The sequence below is a fragment of the Dromiciops gliroides genome, chromosome 2, assembly GCF_019393635.1.
Source record: "Dromiciops gliroides isolate mDroGli1 chromosome 2, mDroGli1.pri, whole genome shotgun sequence".
Lineage (NCBI taxonomy): Eukaryota > Metazoa > Chordata > Mammalia > Microbiotheria > Microbiotheriidae > Dromiciops > Dromiciops gliroides.
In genome coordinates this window covers 656,647,754-656,663,346 of record NC_057862.1, presented here as the reverse complement: position 1 = coordinate 656,663,346, position 15,593 = coordinate 656,647,754, and the positions used below count along the sequence as shown (strand labels likewise).

Genomic DNA, 15,593 nt, shown 5'->3' with positions numbered 1-15,593 from the left:
TTGTAATGCAATATTATACAGAAAAACCTATAAAGACTTACATTAACTGATGTATAGTGAAGTGAACAGAATCAGGAGAATGTTGTACATAGTCCCCAGAAATATTGTTCAATGAAGAATTGTAAATGACTTGGCTATTCTCAGCAATACAAGCATCCAAGACAATCCCAAAAGACTAATGGTGAAGCATAATATCTGCTTCCAGAAAAAGAAATGAAATTGATTGACCACAGACTGAAGCATGCTGTTTTTCACTTTCTTTCTTTTTTCTCCCTCTTATTCAAGTTTCCTTATACAAAATGCCAAATATGGAAATGCTTTAAATAATTGTATATGTATATATGCCACTGTGTGCCCCCTTCATGGAGAAGAGAGGAGAAGGCAGGTAAGAGGGAGGCATAGAATTTGAAACTCAAAACTTTAAATAAAAATGTTAATTTTAAAAGAGAGAGAAAAGGTGCCCTGCCTGGTCAGGGCTCACCTGCAGTCATAGGTTCACCGCTGGGCACCATGTTTTAGCACAGAGGGCCTTGATAAGATAGAGAGTGTCCAGAGGAGGGCGGCCATCAGGGGCAGCACTTCAAGCTCCTGTCTTGGGAGTTTAAGGAACAAGGGACCTTTCCTGGGAGAAGACTTGGGGTGCTCACAGGTATCCTCACATATTTGAGAGGTTGTGACCTGGGAAATCAGGTTGATGTCTACTTGTCTCCAGAGGGCAGAACTGGGAGCCCTGGGTGGTGTTCCAGAGAGGCAGATTAAGGCTTGATGTCAGGAAAACCTTAGTAGTTCCCCCTCAAGGGAGGGCTATGGGCAAAATCAGGGAGAAGACACTTTGTGTCTGGTGCAGTTGGGCATTCCTTGTTCTGGACTAGGTGGAACTGGCCTCTATTGTCTGAAATCTCAAACTCTGACATTGTAGGAACACTATCTGGGGTGGGGGTCAGGATATGGCTGGCCAAGGACTGCTTAGGAAACTTTCCCCTCCCTTTATTCTTCAAATACAGGTGTGGAGGGACAGGGAGCAGGGACTGTAGTGGCAGAGAAAACCTGAGGACCTCCAAGCAACTGGAGTCCAAGCTTTCACTCTGAGTTGCTGAGTCATCTGGGGCATATCACATAGCTAAGCTGAGACTGTCTCTCCATCTAGAAAATGGCAAGCCTCCTTCTCCCATGGGGTGCAGGTGAGTCAAGTGGACTGCAAATGTCAAATTCCCATGAGAATGTGTTTATTGCTTCTCCTGAGCAGCCTCAGATGAATGGAAGGTGACTGGATCAGCAGCCATACTTTCTCCTCCATCTGAATGGACACCTCTTTCCAGAGGGTCACTTGGAGGATGTTTTTCTCTGTGTGAGAGGGCTGAAGACCTGTCTCTTCCCTTCAGGATGACCAGAACAAATGGCCAGTGTGCTGGACAGAATGACTTGTTTGGCTTTAGAAGAGTGTGAGAACAGAAGAGCAACACCAGATTCTCCTACAGAATCTTCAGGTACCATCATCCCCTGCCATTAGACAGTCTGGATTCTTCAATCCCAAATGGATCCTTTTGCCCAACCTCAACTTTCCAGTTGATGCATCATAGACTATAGGAGGTGGAGCCCTGGTGGTGGGGAGCAGTGACCCAGGCCACCCATTGGCTTGGACTGAGTAGAGAGAACATTAAGAGCCCACTTTGAGTCCTAGCCCTGATCCCTGGGTGCCCCATGACTGTGGGGAAGCCATTCCCTTCTCAGAGCATCCCCATTCATTTTTAAGTTGGGGAGCAGCAAGCCAGCCGCCAAGGCAGGTCAAGGCCTGCCTCTGAACCTTACCTGCTGAGAAGGCCTTGGCAAGCCCCTTGGTCTCTCAGAGCTTGAGGCCCTTGAGACCATTATTTCCAGAAATGGGGCCCAATTGCAAGGAAAGGGCAGAGGAAAGTGCCAGGAGATCATAGTTTCATTCCCTCTCCTTAAAATGTTGGCATTTGTGCCCTCACAGAGTTGTGTGTGAGGAGACCAGGAGAGGGTGTAGTGGTGCCCTTGAAAAATCCAACTCCAATATGCCTCCCTTCAGGTCAGACCTCCAAGCAGGCCCAAAGGGTCATAAGAAATGGAGAGCTCAAGGTTGTACTCAGCATGTCTGTTCTGCTTCCTTGAGCCCCCAGCCTTCCACATGGCCATTAATGATGGCATCTAGGCCCTGGGACATACCCATTCACTGTCAGTGTGGGCTGTCCACAACTCTAATCATTTCTTCTTATCTCTTCCAGCCACCGGAAGAAGGCAGAGTCCTCACCTTTCTGCACCTAAGGGGACTCCTGGAGTCAAGCATCCATTCAAGTGTTGCTGAATGTATGGGATTCCCCTGATATCCAAGATATCAGGGGCACTAGGAAAAGACTATACCATCAACAAGTGTATAACCAACCATTTACAGAAGCAAGGCGTGCAGTGATGCCTGGTTCAGTATCAGGACGTGATGCTAACTAATATACTGGTCTATTTGAAGGCCCACTAAAAAAGGCAGAGTGAGGGGCAGCTAGATGGCGCAGTGGTTAAAGCACTGGCCCTGGATTCAGGAGTACCTGAGTTCAAATCCAGCCTCAGACACTTAACACTTACTAGCTGTGTGACCCTGGGCAAGTCACTTAACCCCCATTGCCCCGCAAAAAAAAAAAAACCAAAACAAACAAACAAACAAAAAAAAAAGGCAGAGTGACCCCATCCCATGTCCATTTTATGAGGGTTTGGAAAAAGTCCTGCCCTTCTCGTGCCTGGCAGGAAGGCTCTGGGCTTGAAGTCTCTGATGCTGAGCCCACAGGCTATGATCCCTCAGTTAAGTTCTGGAAAAAATGGATTGAGCAGGTCCAGTCTCCTCAGGTATGACACTTTTAGGGGACCCAAGAGAGTCTGCTTTTATCAGAGAGCACCATAAGGGGCCAACAGGGTGAAGTCCTTCCCATCATTTTCTCCCTTCGACTCGACTCCGACTCCCTGCTGGAGGCTGGGCTAGCATCTTGGGACAATGGAGCACATGAGATCTAAACTACATTATCTTCCGATCCAAAGTACATGGTATGTCTTCCTGCTTAGTGTCTATGAGCTCTTAGGAAGCCACATCTGGCCTGGCCCACGTAGGAAGCCCTAAGCTACAAAATAAAATTGTCAGGTCCTATCACTGTTTCCTTAGCAATTTTTCCCTTTCAGGTGGGCACCTAACTTTCTACTCTTTGATTCAAACTCTACCTCATATCCCCATCACTCTAGGGACTTGATGGCTATTGTCTTTTTTGTCTTCTCTTGCCCCACCTTCACATACAGTCTCTGCTGTCAAGATTTCTCCCCAAGTATTCTATATGGTGGAAATCAAATTGTCTCCCTAATTCTTCAAATTTGATGGATGGAGAAATGGAGTTACAAAGCTTAAATGAGGGGCTTAAGTTGAGCTGAGATTTGAGAGCCCAGAGTTTACTCTAAATGTTGTGCTCTAATAATTACAAAGGAGAGGTCCAGATAAAGTGCTTAAGAAGTATGAGGAGGGAAAGGCCAATCTCAGCTGGGAGAAGCAGGTGAAGAAACTGACCCCTATACTTTTTTTTTCCAGTGAGGCAATTGGGGTTAAGTGACTTGCCCAGGGTCACACAGCTAGTAAGTGTTAAGTGTCTGAGGCTGGATTTGAACTCAGGTACCCCTGACTCCAGGGCCGGTGCTTTATCCACTGCATCATCTAGCTGCTCCCCCCCCCCCCGCCCCCAGCTTATACCTTTTTACAGAGGTTAGTTTATCTGATTGGACCAGTTCCCTCAGGTCTTCCCTCTGACTCTAACTGGCAGAGATCTGTTTTCTTTGATTCCCTTAACGACTTGTTTGCACTATCAGAGCTGGGCATTTATTCCTTATAGCTCCTCTCTGGTCATTCAGGTTCCTGCAAATGGTGGTCTCCTAAGCAGTTTAGTTTGAGAGCTGCTGACAATTCCCTTTCCTCCTCAGATCATTCATAACCACTAAGGTCAGTTACTACATCTTTGAAGAATTAGCTCTTGGAATTTTTTTTAATGTGAATGCCTACTAGCCAGGAAAGGATGGAAGTGAGCAGATCAGAAAAAGAGCAACGAATTCAAAGATAACAACTTTGGTTCAGTATGCTATTAGAAATGATGAAGAGGATGGTTTCAGAAAAAGCTGGGAAGTTTGAAAGGAACTGCTGCAAAGTGAAGTGGGCAGATCCAGGAGTACATGGTCTACAGCCACAGCAATATCGTAAGATGACCAACTGTTGAAAAAGGTAGCTACTCTGATCAAGACAATGATCCAAAGCCATTTGAAAGCACTCAGGATGAAACATTCTCTCCTGCTCCCAGAGAGAGAACTGATGAACTCTGATACAGATTGAAGCTTACTTTTCACTTTCCTTATTTTTATTTGTGTGTGTGTGTGTGTGTGTGTGTGGCTTTGCAACATGGCTTATATGCAGACCTGTTTTTATGACTTGACATGTATAACTGATGTATTGCTTGCCTTTTCAAGGAACTGGGGTAGAGAGCAAGGAACATAATTTGCAACTCAAAATTTTTAATAATGAATGTGAAAAGTTTATTTTTAACTGTGAAACAACTATTGATATAAAAATTCTTCTTTAAAAAAGAATGAGGTTGACTCTGCAGTCACAATCCAGAGCACAACACCTATACCTCCCATTTAACCACATGGGATTGAAGAAGTCCCAGATGATACTTGAAGTCCTTTCTATGATGATGGGTACAGAAAGAGGCTTGAAAATTGGTAGGTCCTATTACCCAAACCTATTACCCAAACACAAACACAGTTCTTTTTTGAAAGGAAGATTTAAGAAGTTTCACTTAGCTGGGGCAGTTAGGTGGGGCAGTGGATAAAGCACCCACCCTGGAGTCAGGAGGACCTGAGTTCAAATCTAGCTTCAGACACTTAACACTTACTAGCTGTGTGACCCTAGGCAAGTCATTTAACCCCAATTGCCTCACCAAGAAGTTTCACTTAGCAATATACCTAAAAGGATATCACAATACAATGAAAGATTTAAATCAAGATTTCAGAACTTAATACAAACTCCAAGACCAAACCCTAAAGCATGTTTTGTGTCTCAAAATTGTCCCCAAACTTAAAAAATACAACCACCAAAAAACCTTAAATGTATGTGCGCCTTACAGGACAGTAAATGAAATAAACTAGAACAAACATGCCATATGTTTCAGTTTTGAATTGCAGACACAGCTCCTATATTTGTTTTTACAAAAAGTCATGTGTCTCAAACAGCATTTCATGTAATGTGGTACAAGAGCAACATTTAATATAATTGCAACTGCTTTAACCTAAATAAGCTTACTGCTAAAGTACACTCCTACAACATAACTACCTTGAGAAAAGTGGAAATTGTTTAACAGAGTCTTTACTCAAGTTGCTTATTCCATCCTAAATGAATGTTTTTCTGTGTTCAAAAATACCAAACCTGAAGTTTTCATAACAATCCTGATTTCACTGACATGCAGCATAAACCACAGGCTTCTACTGCAAAACTGTTAACCTTTGTTTTTGTTTGTTTTTAAAAAAAAAGTTGACCAAGAATCAGTGATTAGGATTACATTCCCCATCCACCACTCATACTGGACATGCCAGACATCCCTCCCATTATTCCTTTCACTCCCATATATGCACCACTCCCTCTACCATAGTAGGTGCTGTTCATTGCTCCTTGGCTCCCTATGCAATGATGACTTGAAAAATCACTGGAGTTTTCCTGTAAAACTTGGTCACGTGGGTTCATGCTGCTTTGACCACCATAGCATCCACCATAACCCCCAGTCAGCAGCTGGTGGCTAGATGGACTGCAGTAACTGGACCAGTTTGACAAGCCCATGCCTCCCATCATGTGGCTACAATAAGCACCACCGCTTCCTCCTGCTATCAAATTCAAGAATTGTTCTCCATACCTGTGCTGTGTATTTTCTTTGTCTTTTAACATAGCTGCCACAGCATCTTCATGAGTAGCAAATTCAACATCCGCCTTTCCAGTCACTCTGCCATCAGGCCCAATTTCAATGTGTACTCGAACAGGCTTGAGTGGTAAGAAAAAATCGTAAATATCATTTTCAGTAACTCCGTAGGGTAATCCTCTTATGTGCACAGAATGGCCTGTGGTACTCTGGAAAGTGGACCCACCATCTCCATATCTATGATCAGACATTCCCAAAAAACAGTAATTGATGTCTCTCCCAAATCTATCCAACCCAAAGCTATATCCATAATTATATACACTGTCTCCATACATTCCACCATAGGCACCTCGCCTCATTCTTTCAAACCCAGCTCCTCTACCAATGCCGTTATAGCCTCTGCCAGCCCCGGGCCTGTCATAAGGACCTGGCCGTTGCTTTCGACAAGCATCATGATGAGTATGTACTTCTGCCCGGCTGCTCCTGAAGATTTCAATGTACCTGTACCTTATTCTTTCCTTGTGTTTCTGTAGAGCCTTTTCAGCTATTTCCTGTGAAGCAAACTGCACAAAGGCCTCCCCCGAACTCTTGCCCTGGAAGTCCACCTGCAATGTGATCCCATTTGGCACGATTTCCAACCCTGAAAAAAACTGAACAATTTCTTCCTTGCTACAGTGGAAGGGGAGTCCTCTAAGACGCACAAAGCCATCATTGGCAATGGCAGGGCTGTTTGGGCCAGTATGCTTCAACACCCAGTCCATTTCAACGATGTTTGACTTGAATACTTCCACATATCTGTGTCCCATGGTTTCTCGGTCTTTTTTCAGTGCCAATTTGACTTCATCTTCTGATTCAAGTTCGACAAATGCTTCTCCACTCGGTCTGCCTTCTCGGTTATAGATGAAATGAATACCTGATGCCCCATTTTGAATTTTGCATTCCGAGAAGAAGCACTGGACTTCATTGGCCCTACAGGACCAGGGCAAGCCCCGGATCTTCACCACGAAGCCTTCTCTGTCTTCTGTGCTCAGCATTATCCTGTTTAGTCAGTGGTGATAGCTCAATACTTGACCAGCTTGGCTACAAAGAAATGACAAACATAGTTCTTATAAACACCCAGAAGCACAAGCACATACTATGGGAACCAGACCTTGGTCATTCTACCAGCCCATGTCCCATGCTGGCAGGAGAAAGCAAAGACAGGGGAGGTGGTGATGACTTCTTCCCACAGGATTGTTTCAAATGGGCCAACTGGTTGCTGAAGTTGGGGTCTCTCCCTCAAAGACTAGGTGAGTTTGGTGGTGCAATGTGCAATACCACCACCCAGGAAAGACTCTGGGTCCGGGATAGGGTTTTCCCCAGTCAGCTGATCACTTCTTCTCCAAGACCCTAAGGAGGGATTATGAAAGCTGAGCTGTCCTACCCTGGGTTTGGGAGCAGCCACTCAGTGGCCCCAGAAATCTCTCTCATTGTCCCCACCTTTCCATATCTTCAGCACCTCCCCAGCTGGGTGCTGTCTTCTATCTGGATACCAGAGACAGACCAGCCAGAGAACCTTCAGAACCAAAAGAGGACAGGAAAATTCACCTGTACCACCTTCTAGCCAGGAGACAGAGAGGGCTGGTGAGGGAAGGGGAGGTCCCTGTGGGGAGGGTGGAGGACACTGCTAGTGCTTTGCTGTACCTGTGACCCAGCCACCTCTCTCTTTGCAGGTGGCCTAAATAATTAATTCCCCATACAAACATGAGGGTCCTGAAGTGAGTTCCCAGATCTGACATGATATTCATTGGGAGAATTGGTCCCCTTTACCAGGACAATCAAGGCATGTAGCTCAAGACTGCTTATAGTGGAGATGTTCTCCTCCTGATATATCCATTTTCTAGGGTCTCCTCCCTCCATGGTAATTCCACTGGACAGCCCCAGTTCTAAGATCCTCTGTCCCCATCTCTGTGTGGCATCTCCCCTAGATCTGGATTATGCTGGGGGACCAGATAGTGTAACAGACTTGGTACCACTATGATTCCATGATAGTAATGTTATTGAACTCATACTGGGCACCTAGAAACCAACACCCATGCTGAGGTTGAGCCACTTTGGATCTCTGGTGGGTCCCTCTCATAATAACACAATTTCTTCATGCTGTGGGGGGTTGGAAAGAGCTCCTCCATGCCAGCTGAGGAACTCTTCCCCAAGCCTTTTTGGCTTTGAAGCTGCCCAGCCAGGCCCCTCTTGGCTCTCCCTTTTCTATCCATTGTCACCTCAGCTCTCTCCTCTTGGCAGTTGGCTGAAGCCTGGTTGGCACCTGGGAGATTATTGAGGAAGTCAAGGTGCAGGTAGGTGGTACAGTGGATGGAGCTTTGGGCCTGCCAGAAGGAAGTGCTGAGAAAAGGATTAGAATTTCTAGGCTAAATAGCTTAAAACTTATACCCACTATATTAAGCCATGGTTCACTTGAAAGGTGAACAGTCATGGGGCTCCCAAGGATCAAGGCTGGAACTTGAAGTGGGCTCTTGCAAGCTCAGTGCTCTCTTTAATCTATCCATGCCACTGAGTAGGCTGGGTCACTGCTCCCCAGTGTCAGGGATTGTACCTCCTCTGCTCCCTGGCTTCCCACCAATGCCCTGAGGAGGGAGGCGTTGATGGGAAGGGTAAAGTTGGCTGAAACGATCTATTCAGGATTGAAGAACCCAGACTGTCCAAAGGTTGGTGATGGTACCTGAAGATTCTGCCAGAGAATGTGGTATTGCTGCTCTATTCTCATGTTCCTCAGAAACCCAACAAGTCATTTTGTCAAGTGCATTATTGGCCATTTTTTCTGGTGATCCAGGAGGGCAGAGACAAGGCTTAACTCTTTTCAGACACAGAACACTCTCCCTGACATCAACCTTTCATTTCCTCTTTGAAAAGGCCCCCCCCCATGGTGCCCACTTCGACCCTCTGGGGCCAAGTAAACATTAAATTCCTTTGCCATGTCACAACCTCTCAAATATGGGAAGATAGCTGTGGGTACCCCAAGTCTTCTAGGTAAAAATTTCTTGTTCCTTAAACTCTCATGACAGGAACTTGAGATGATGCCCCCTTGGCTGCCCTGCTCTGGACATTCTCCAGCTTTCAGTGCTAAAATATGGTGCCCACCACTGCACATATGACCTCAGATGAGCTCTGAGCAGGGAGGGCACCTTGGAGATTGGCCTTGGCATATTTTCTCTAAGCAGCACAGATGAAGAGCTGGAAGGGGCCTTAGGAGCCACCTGAGCCCAGCCTAGGGTTCCACCCACATTTACAGAGGAGGAAAATAAGGCTCAGAGAAGCCAAAGGACATCTGTAAGACCTCCTAGGGACTAAGCATCAGGAGAAGAACCCAGGCTTGGGGCCTCCAAATGCAGAGACATTTCCACAGCCTCCATAGCTCTCAAGAGGCAGGAATATTCACTTGATGTCAATGTCAGAATCTTAAAATGTCAGTGACATATTCAAGGTGGTACAAGTAGAGTGTACCAGAGATATGATGCACCCCCGAAGACCCAATGCTATTTTTGGAGGGAACATTGGCTATAAACCCACTTTATAGTTGGGGAACCAGAGGCCCAGCCAGGAAAATGTCTGACCAGGTAGTTCTTGGTGGACCCAGGTCTCCTGCCTCCTTTTCTTTTAGTTGAGCAGAGCCAGTCATTCAGACTTTTCAGCAAACACTCCTGATCCTATGGCTTTCTTGACCCCAAGCCTAGGTCAGAATCTGAATGGAGATTAGCTACTATCCATTTCATTCTCCTGATCTCCAACCCCAAGTCCCTCCAAGAACTGGTCTGAAATTCAACCATCCTCAAGCAACTGACCCTAAGGAGATACAAGGTTGGTCTATTGAAGCCAGGCTTCCCCTTACCTTTTGCCTTGGAGAAAGTGACTGGAGGTTGGTCCTGCTGAAGCTGCCTCCTCCAACCAGGATGTGCTCAGACTGAGTTCCCTTGGGTTTATTCAGGCAGTGGATGCCGGAAGCCTATTGGCATCCTACTTGACACCTCAGGTAGTTAAGGATTAGCAGTTCTGAACACAAAGACCCCTTATCAGTCCTGGACCTCTTTCCCTCCTTTGTGAGGATTAATCAGAAAAAGTACTCAAGGTTTGAAAAACCAGGTAAGAGGGGACGTCTTCAGGTAGTGGAATCGACTCCTTAGCACCTTGTTGTCTCTAAGTCAATCATTTTCAGATCTATTTCTTGATCAGTTACTATACTGCTGGGCAGTGTACTAGGCTCTCCTTGCAGATCTCAGTCCAAGGGATCCTGCCCTTAAAGAGGTTGCTCTGTACACGTTCGTTCACTTTATGTCGTATTTAGAGACTCAGGATACAACCTGGAAGAAACCAGAGGACCTTGACTACAGGATGTTCAAGCCATAGGGATCACTGAATATAGAATGTCAGATATGAAAGGGATGTAACAAGGGAGCACAGAATGTCTCCTATGGAAAGAGGCAGAGACCCTTGAAGGGCAGGGCTACAGAGTCCATGGAATAGCAGAGATAGGAGTGATATAGGACCGTCTGGGACAATTCTCTTCTCTTACAAAGCGGTCTACAAAGCAGTCTACAGCTCCACTTTCGGCGTTCCTGAAAACTACCAAGTTTTCTATTTCCCCCTCGGACGCCAATGAAGGTGATTGACACCTGGAATGTGATTGACCTTAGTGGTCAGCTGGGGAAGTCGGTAACCAAATAGATAAAAAGTAGCATGAGACAGATGATGTTATTAAGAGGTTTTCTAAATCAATCTACAGCCACTGAGACCTTTTTGTACATTTGTGTGGCCCCCATTTCTATTTGGGTTGGACACCACAGATTTAGTGCCAGCCTGCATTGGGCAGGAGCAGATTCCTGCTACTCTCTCCCATTCCTTGCTAGCAAACTCCTCCAGATTCCTCACCTAACATCCCCACCCCCACACCCATTCTCCATTTAACGCTAATCAAAGCTTTTCATTAAAAGAAATCGCTGACACCTGAACCTAGCCAAGGCATCTGCTTAAGCTTGTTCTTTGCTGCGCTTCCGCCGCTCCAGGGGGCTGGGACACGCGCCTGCACAGTGCAGCTCCCCGACGCGGCGCTGCCTCTTTAGCTCCCCGCCTGCGGTCTTCTACCTTCTTCTGCCCGCGGCGCCATTGCTATTGTGAGTGTGCTCCCGTTCCGCCGAACCTGCTCAGTCGCCGCTCCGCTCCCTCGGGACTATGGCCACCGACTCGTGGGCCCTGGCGGTGGACGAGCAGGAGGCAGCCGCCGAGTCGGTGAGTGGCCGCGTCAGGCGCGGAGGGACTGGGCGGGGCTGCAGGGCTGGGCCGGGGAGGGGGGGCGGGGCCTGAGCCCGCGGGGTGCTCCCTTGTGTCCTGCAGGGTCGGGCCCAGCCGGGCTTTTTCCTCGCGACTCGGCAGCCGCGCTTGGCGTGCCTGTGCCCCGCACCCCAGGGGGGCCCGAGGGGAGCCCAAGCCCCGATCGTGCCCCAGGGAACCTGTCCCAGACTCTCCTGGTCAGCCGCGTGACCGCGAGCCCTTAGGGCGCCTAGGCCTCAGCCTCAGTTTCCCCATCCGTACAGCGGAGAGAATAAGGGCCCCGACCTCCCGGGACCTCCCTGCCAAGCTCTCGGGCGGCCTTTCTCCGGCGCCTTGTGGAGCCTTTGCTCCTCCTGAGCCAAATCACCCCAATTCCTGACGGTGCCGCCCCCCCTTCCCCACCCCCCGTTCCCCACCCCCCCTTCCCAACCCCCCCCGCCGAAAGCGGGACGGGGAGGGGGGGCATGTGTGCTCGTCATGCTCGCTACCTCTTGGTCTTCTCTGAAGCCCACGTCTTGTAGAATCCGACCCTGGAGGTACCCGGGAAAGGGGCCCAGATGCCTAAAAGGCAGGGCCGTTGTCCGCTAGACAGGTGGGCGCAGGAGGGGACCCGGCGGGCAGACAGATGTGCAGAGGCTTCAGCTCCCCCTTCAGCAAAGGGGATAAAAGATGAAACGGGCTGTTCAGGGGCCGTTGTGGGTTTTGTCTAATGTGGAAACGCGATTAGACTCTTCGGAACCGCTGGCCCGGCGAGGCTCCTACTGGGAATGTGCCCCGAGGAGACAAAGAGAAAGGTCCAAGGGGTTTTGGTGGCAGCCAAGAAAATGGGAACAAAGCCGGGCCTCATCGTGCGGAGATACACCGCCTTCCCCCACCCCACCCCCTTTTAAAGATGAGCAATTAAGAGAAATGGGCAGAAACAGAGCAAAGAAAGCATAACAAGGAGGTAAATGAAATGCAATGAAAACATCATGGAAAGGCAGCTGAATGGAGATTAAATGCCCTGGACCAATACTGATGACAGAAAACAGATGACGAAACACTCCTCCCTCTTCATGGAATAGGGGAGGGGGGGGCGGCCACACGTGACTTACACACGTGTAAGTCACCCCATTGGCTAGTTTAGCCGAACTGGTTACCTTTATCTATCATGAGGGTTGGAGGGCGCTGGGGGGAGAGGACTGACTGACAGCTCTTTCCAGCCTCAGGTGTGCTCCTGAGATGTACCCGGCATCCTCACCCTTCTCCCTTCTCATCCAACATCTCTCTGCTTTTTCACAGTGTAGTCATGTTGACTCCCCACCCCCAGTCCCCCAAACACACCCCGCAGTTATTTGGTATTTAGTTTGTATTTAATCTTATATTTGTATGTCTCCTCAGAGCTAGGAACCAGTTCATTTTTGTGTTTGTGCCCAGGTGTGGCACAGGGCTGGGCACTTAGAAGCCTGAGAAATGGTTGATGAGTAGAAATGTGTGTGTGTGTGTGTGTGTGTGTGTGTGTGTGTGTGTGTGTGCGCGTGCGCGTGCGCAGATATATTTTTGCAGCCCTATTGAATTTTATCAAATTTACCTACTTGAGGCTTGCCTTTCCAATATAGACAATTTCTGGTGCTTAAAAGGTAATGAGGTAGGGAGCAGCTAGATGATGGCACAGTGGTTAAAGCGCTGGCCCTGGATTCAGAAGTACCCGAGTTCAAATTCAGCCTCAGACACTTGACACTTACTAGCTGTGTGACCCTGGGAAAGTCACTTAAACCCCATTGCCCCACCCAAAAAAAAGGTAATGAGGTTGTTTCTGACCTTGCTCCTGACGGCAGAGAAGTTGAAACAATCAGTCTGAAATAGATTTTCCAACTGAGAGGGGGCCTGAATTGAATTTATTGAATATAAATAGGTCAGAGAGGACTGGATGGTGAATAGTTGTGTGTAAAGTAAGTTGTTTTAGCCCATTTGACCAAGCTGGGACAAGAACCCTATTTTTTGAGTAACTTCACCCAGATTACACATAGTATTTCCATAGATTTTACTTAAGTATTAGATCCTATTCGCAAAGAACACACAGTTACTCGACTCATTAACAGCTTGGTTTGTTAGCTGAATGGTCCTTCCCTCTGAAGCAAGCCACAGACTTTATCCTCCCACTGACTGTGTCTGTGTTGAAGGAGGCTTAGCTCACTAAAGCAGAGCATCTGCTGTTTGTGCTTTGAGAATCTGACTTCTTTGGGTAATGGGTCTTTTCATGGCCCTAAAGGATTTTTAGAAGTAATCATGATAAACTAACTGCCTTCCATATAAGTACATTATTATGGTAAATATCCATGAGTTAATTCTTTCTAACAGCAAACTTTGATTTAACACTATGGTTCAATTGCAGGGCAGACCATGTGAAAGTTGGGTTGATACTGAAAAACTAGCAGCAACAATGTTGCCCACTTTTGTATCACAGAAATTGAGTATTGTACATTCAGGTCTGCGGCAAGGCAGTTTTGTGGAGTCAGTGGAAGCTGGTGTTTTTCTTTTCTTTTTTTTTTTCCTCCAGAAAAGTATCTTTAATGAGAGGTTATGTACCTATTTTATTAATTATTTGGTCACAAATGAGTAATTATAAAGTGTTCAAAATTATTTGTTCTCTTAACTAGCTGAATTATCTCTTGAAAGCTTGTTTCCACTATCCATACACACAATCAAATTCTTTGCCTGGCACATAATATTGAGTCTAAATTTTAGCAAATGAGGAGTTACCAAATCTAAATTAATTAGATCTTCCTATATTATCAATAACAATGGTGATGTTGAACAAGCAGACTTCCAGAGTATCTATTGGAGAAATTTTAGAAAATTTGAATTGAACTTGAACTCTTGTTCATACAATCAATCGTTATTGAATGTCTGCTATGTTATAGTAATACTTCATACTGTTGTGAGGGCTTGTGGAAAATCATAGCAAAATTTGGTTGCCCAGAGTTCATCCGTATTGTACACCAGTTCCATGACAGCATGTTTGCAGTGGTCCTGGATAATGGATAATGCTCTTGTGCTTACCCAGTCATCAGTGGAGTGACACAGGGCTGTGTGCTTGATCCCATGCTTTTTAGCATGATGTTTGCAGCGTTGTCAGTTACTGTTTCATACATCTCTTGAGTCTTGTATTTGAAGATCAAATTTTCTATTCATTTCTGGTCTTTTCTTCAGGAAACCTTGGAAGTCTCCTATTTCATCGAATATCCGTCTTTTCCCCTGAAAGATAATGCTCAGTTTTGCTGGGTGGTTGGGTTGATTCTTGGTTGTAATCCAAGCTCCTTTGCCTTCCAGAATATCATGCTCCAAGCCTTCTGGTCCTTTAATGTTGGTGATGCCAGGTCCTGTGTAATCTTGACTGTGGCTCCATGATATTTACATTGTTTCTTTCTGGCTGCTTGTAGTAAACTTTTCTGCTTCCTTAGTATTCTCAAAGTATCTTCTAGTGCAGTGTTGTACACAAAGTGGGTACTCTAGAAGTGTCCTTGACAAGCATTAAGGGCTAGAAATGGGCCCAGAGTTTTGTTCTAGAGCCAGTGCCTGGGAGTTTAAAGTACAGAAGTTATTAGCCCCTTTCCCCTCCCTAAGCAGAAAGAAGGAATATTGGGTATTTGGAGTATCTAGGTTTCTAATAGATTCTAGGTGTACCAGACCACTAATATTTCTGAATTGGTGATCCATGAAAAGAGTCAAGTCCCATGATTATTTCATTCCTTCAAGATTTCAGTTTTGTAAAGGACTGGGGGGCTGGGGTGGGATTAATAGTTCGTGAACAAATTTGAGTAAGCTAATGCCTGCTTTAGTTTTATACTACATTCTGAGAATATTTACAGACTAGAAAAGACCTCAGTGTCCTGGAGCATTTCCCCCCCTTGCTTATTATGATGTATCTGATATCTAAGAAACCAGTTCTGCTCTGGTTGCTAAATGGATTTATCTATTAGTGACATTGTAAGGAAGGGAAGTTAAAGAAAGCTGTTCAGCTTTTACTTTTTTGTTACTGTTTTAGTGAGATGTTTTAAATGAATGAGAGCCTTTATTCTACTTTTCTGATTCTCTGCTTTCTGTTATAAAAGTCCTTGAGAACTAAATGCATGTTTTATTTTTCCTTCTTACCTCCCCCCCTCCTCTTTCCTTCTCCCCTTCCTCTTCCCCTCTTACTGATCAGCACAGAAACTTTCAACCTGCCCACTTCTCTGATCTGGGCCAATTGGCTCCTTCTTCAGCAGCCTGGTGACCCTCTGACCCTCTTCCCCTCCTAGGCACTTGCCATACAGGCCTTATCCCTAGTTGGGAGAGTATTTAAAATAA

General features: G+C 46.2%; 2 protein-coding genes across 7 annotated transcripts in view; one reads left to right on the top strand and one right to left on the bottom strand.

The window, feature by feature from the left end:
* Positions 1 to 3,723: 3,723 nt before the first annotated feature.
* Positions 3,724 to 12,299, bottom strand: LOC122739964 (heterogeneous nuclear ribonucleoprotein H2-like). Of its 6 annotated transcripts, XM_043981707.1 has the most exons (4): positions 11,753 to 12,299; positions 9,829 to 10,297; positions 6,453 to 7,025; positions 5,880 to 6,067 (listed from the first exon to the last, which is right to left on the bottom strand). In XM_043981707.1, exons 3-4 carry the CDS (start codon positions 6,977 to 6,979, stop codon positions 6,025 to 6,027), a joined length of 570 nt encoding a protein of 189 aa, XP_043837642.1. In that variant the 5' UTR covers positions 6,980 to 7,025; positions 9,829 to 10,297; positions 11,753 to 12,299; the 3' UTR covers positions 5,880 to 6,024. The 6 variants fall into 6 exon arrangements, with proteins under 6 accessions (XP_043837636.1, XP_043837640.1, XP_043837639.1 ...); XM_043981701.1 differs by having other exon boundaries at positions 3,724 to 7,025; positions 11,753 to 12,297; XM_043981705.1 differs by lacking the exon at positions 11,753 to 12,299 and adding an exon at positions 11,134 to 11,242 and having other exon boundaries at positions 3,724 to 7,025.
* LOC122739962 (ATP-dependent RNA helicase DDX19B-like) overlaps positions 11,090 to 15,593 on the top strand; it is a 31,321-nt gene continuing 26,817 nt past the window's right edge. The window contains exon 1 of the mRNA XM_043981700.1: positions 11,090 to 11,222. Within this exon, the coding sequence (XP_043837635.1) occupies positions 11,166 to 11,222 (57 nt within the window). The 5' untranslated portion in view covers positions 11,090 to 11,165. The remainder of the gene's footprint in view (positions 11,223 to 15,593) is intronic.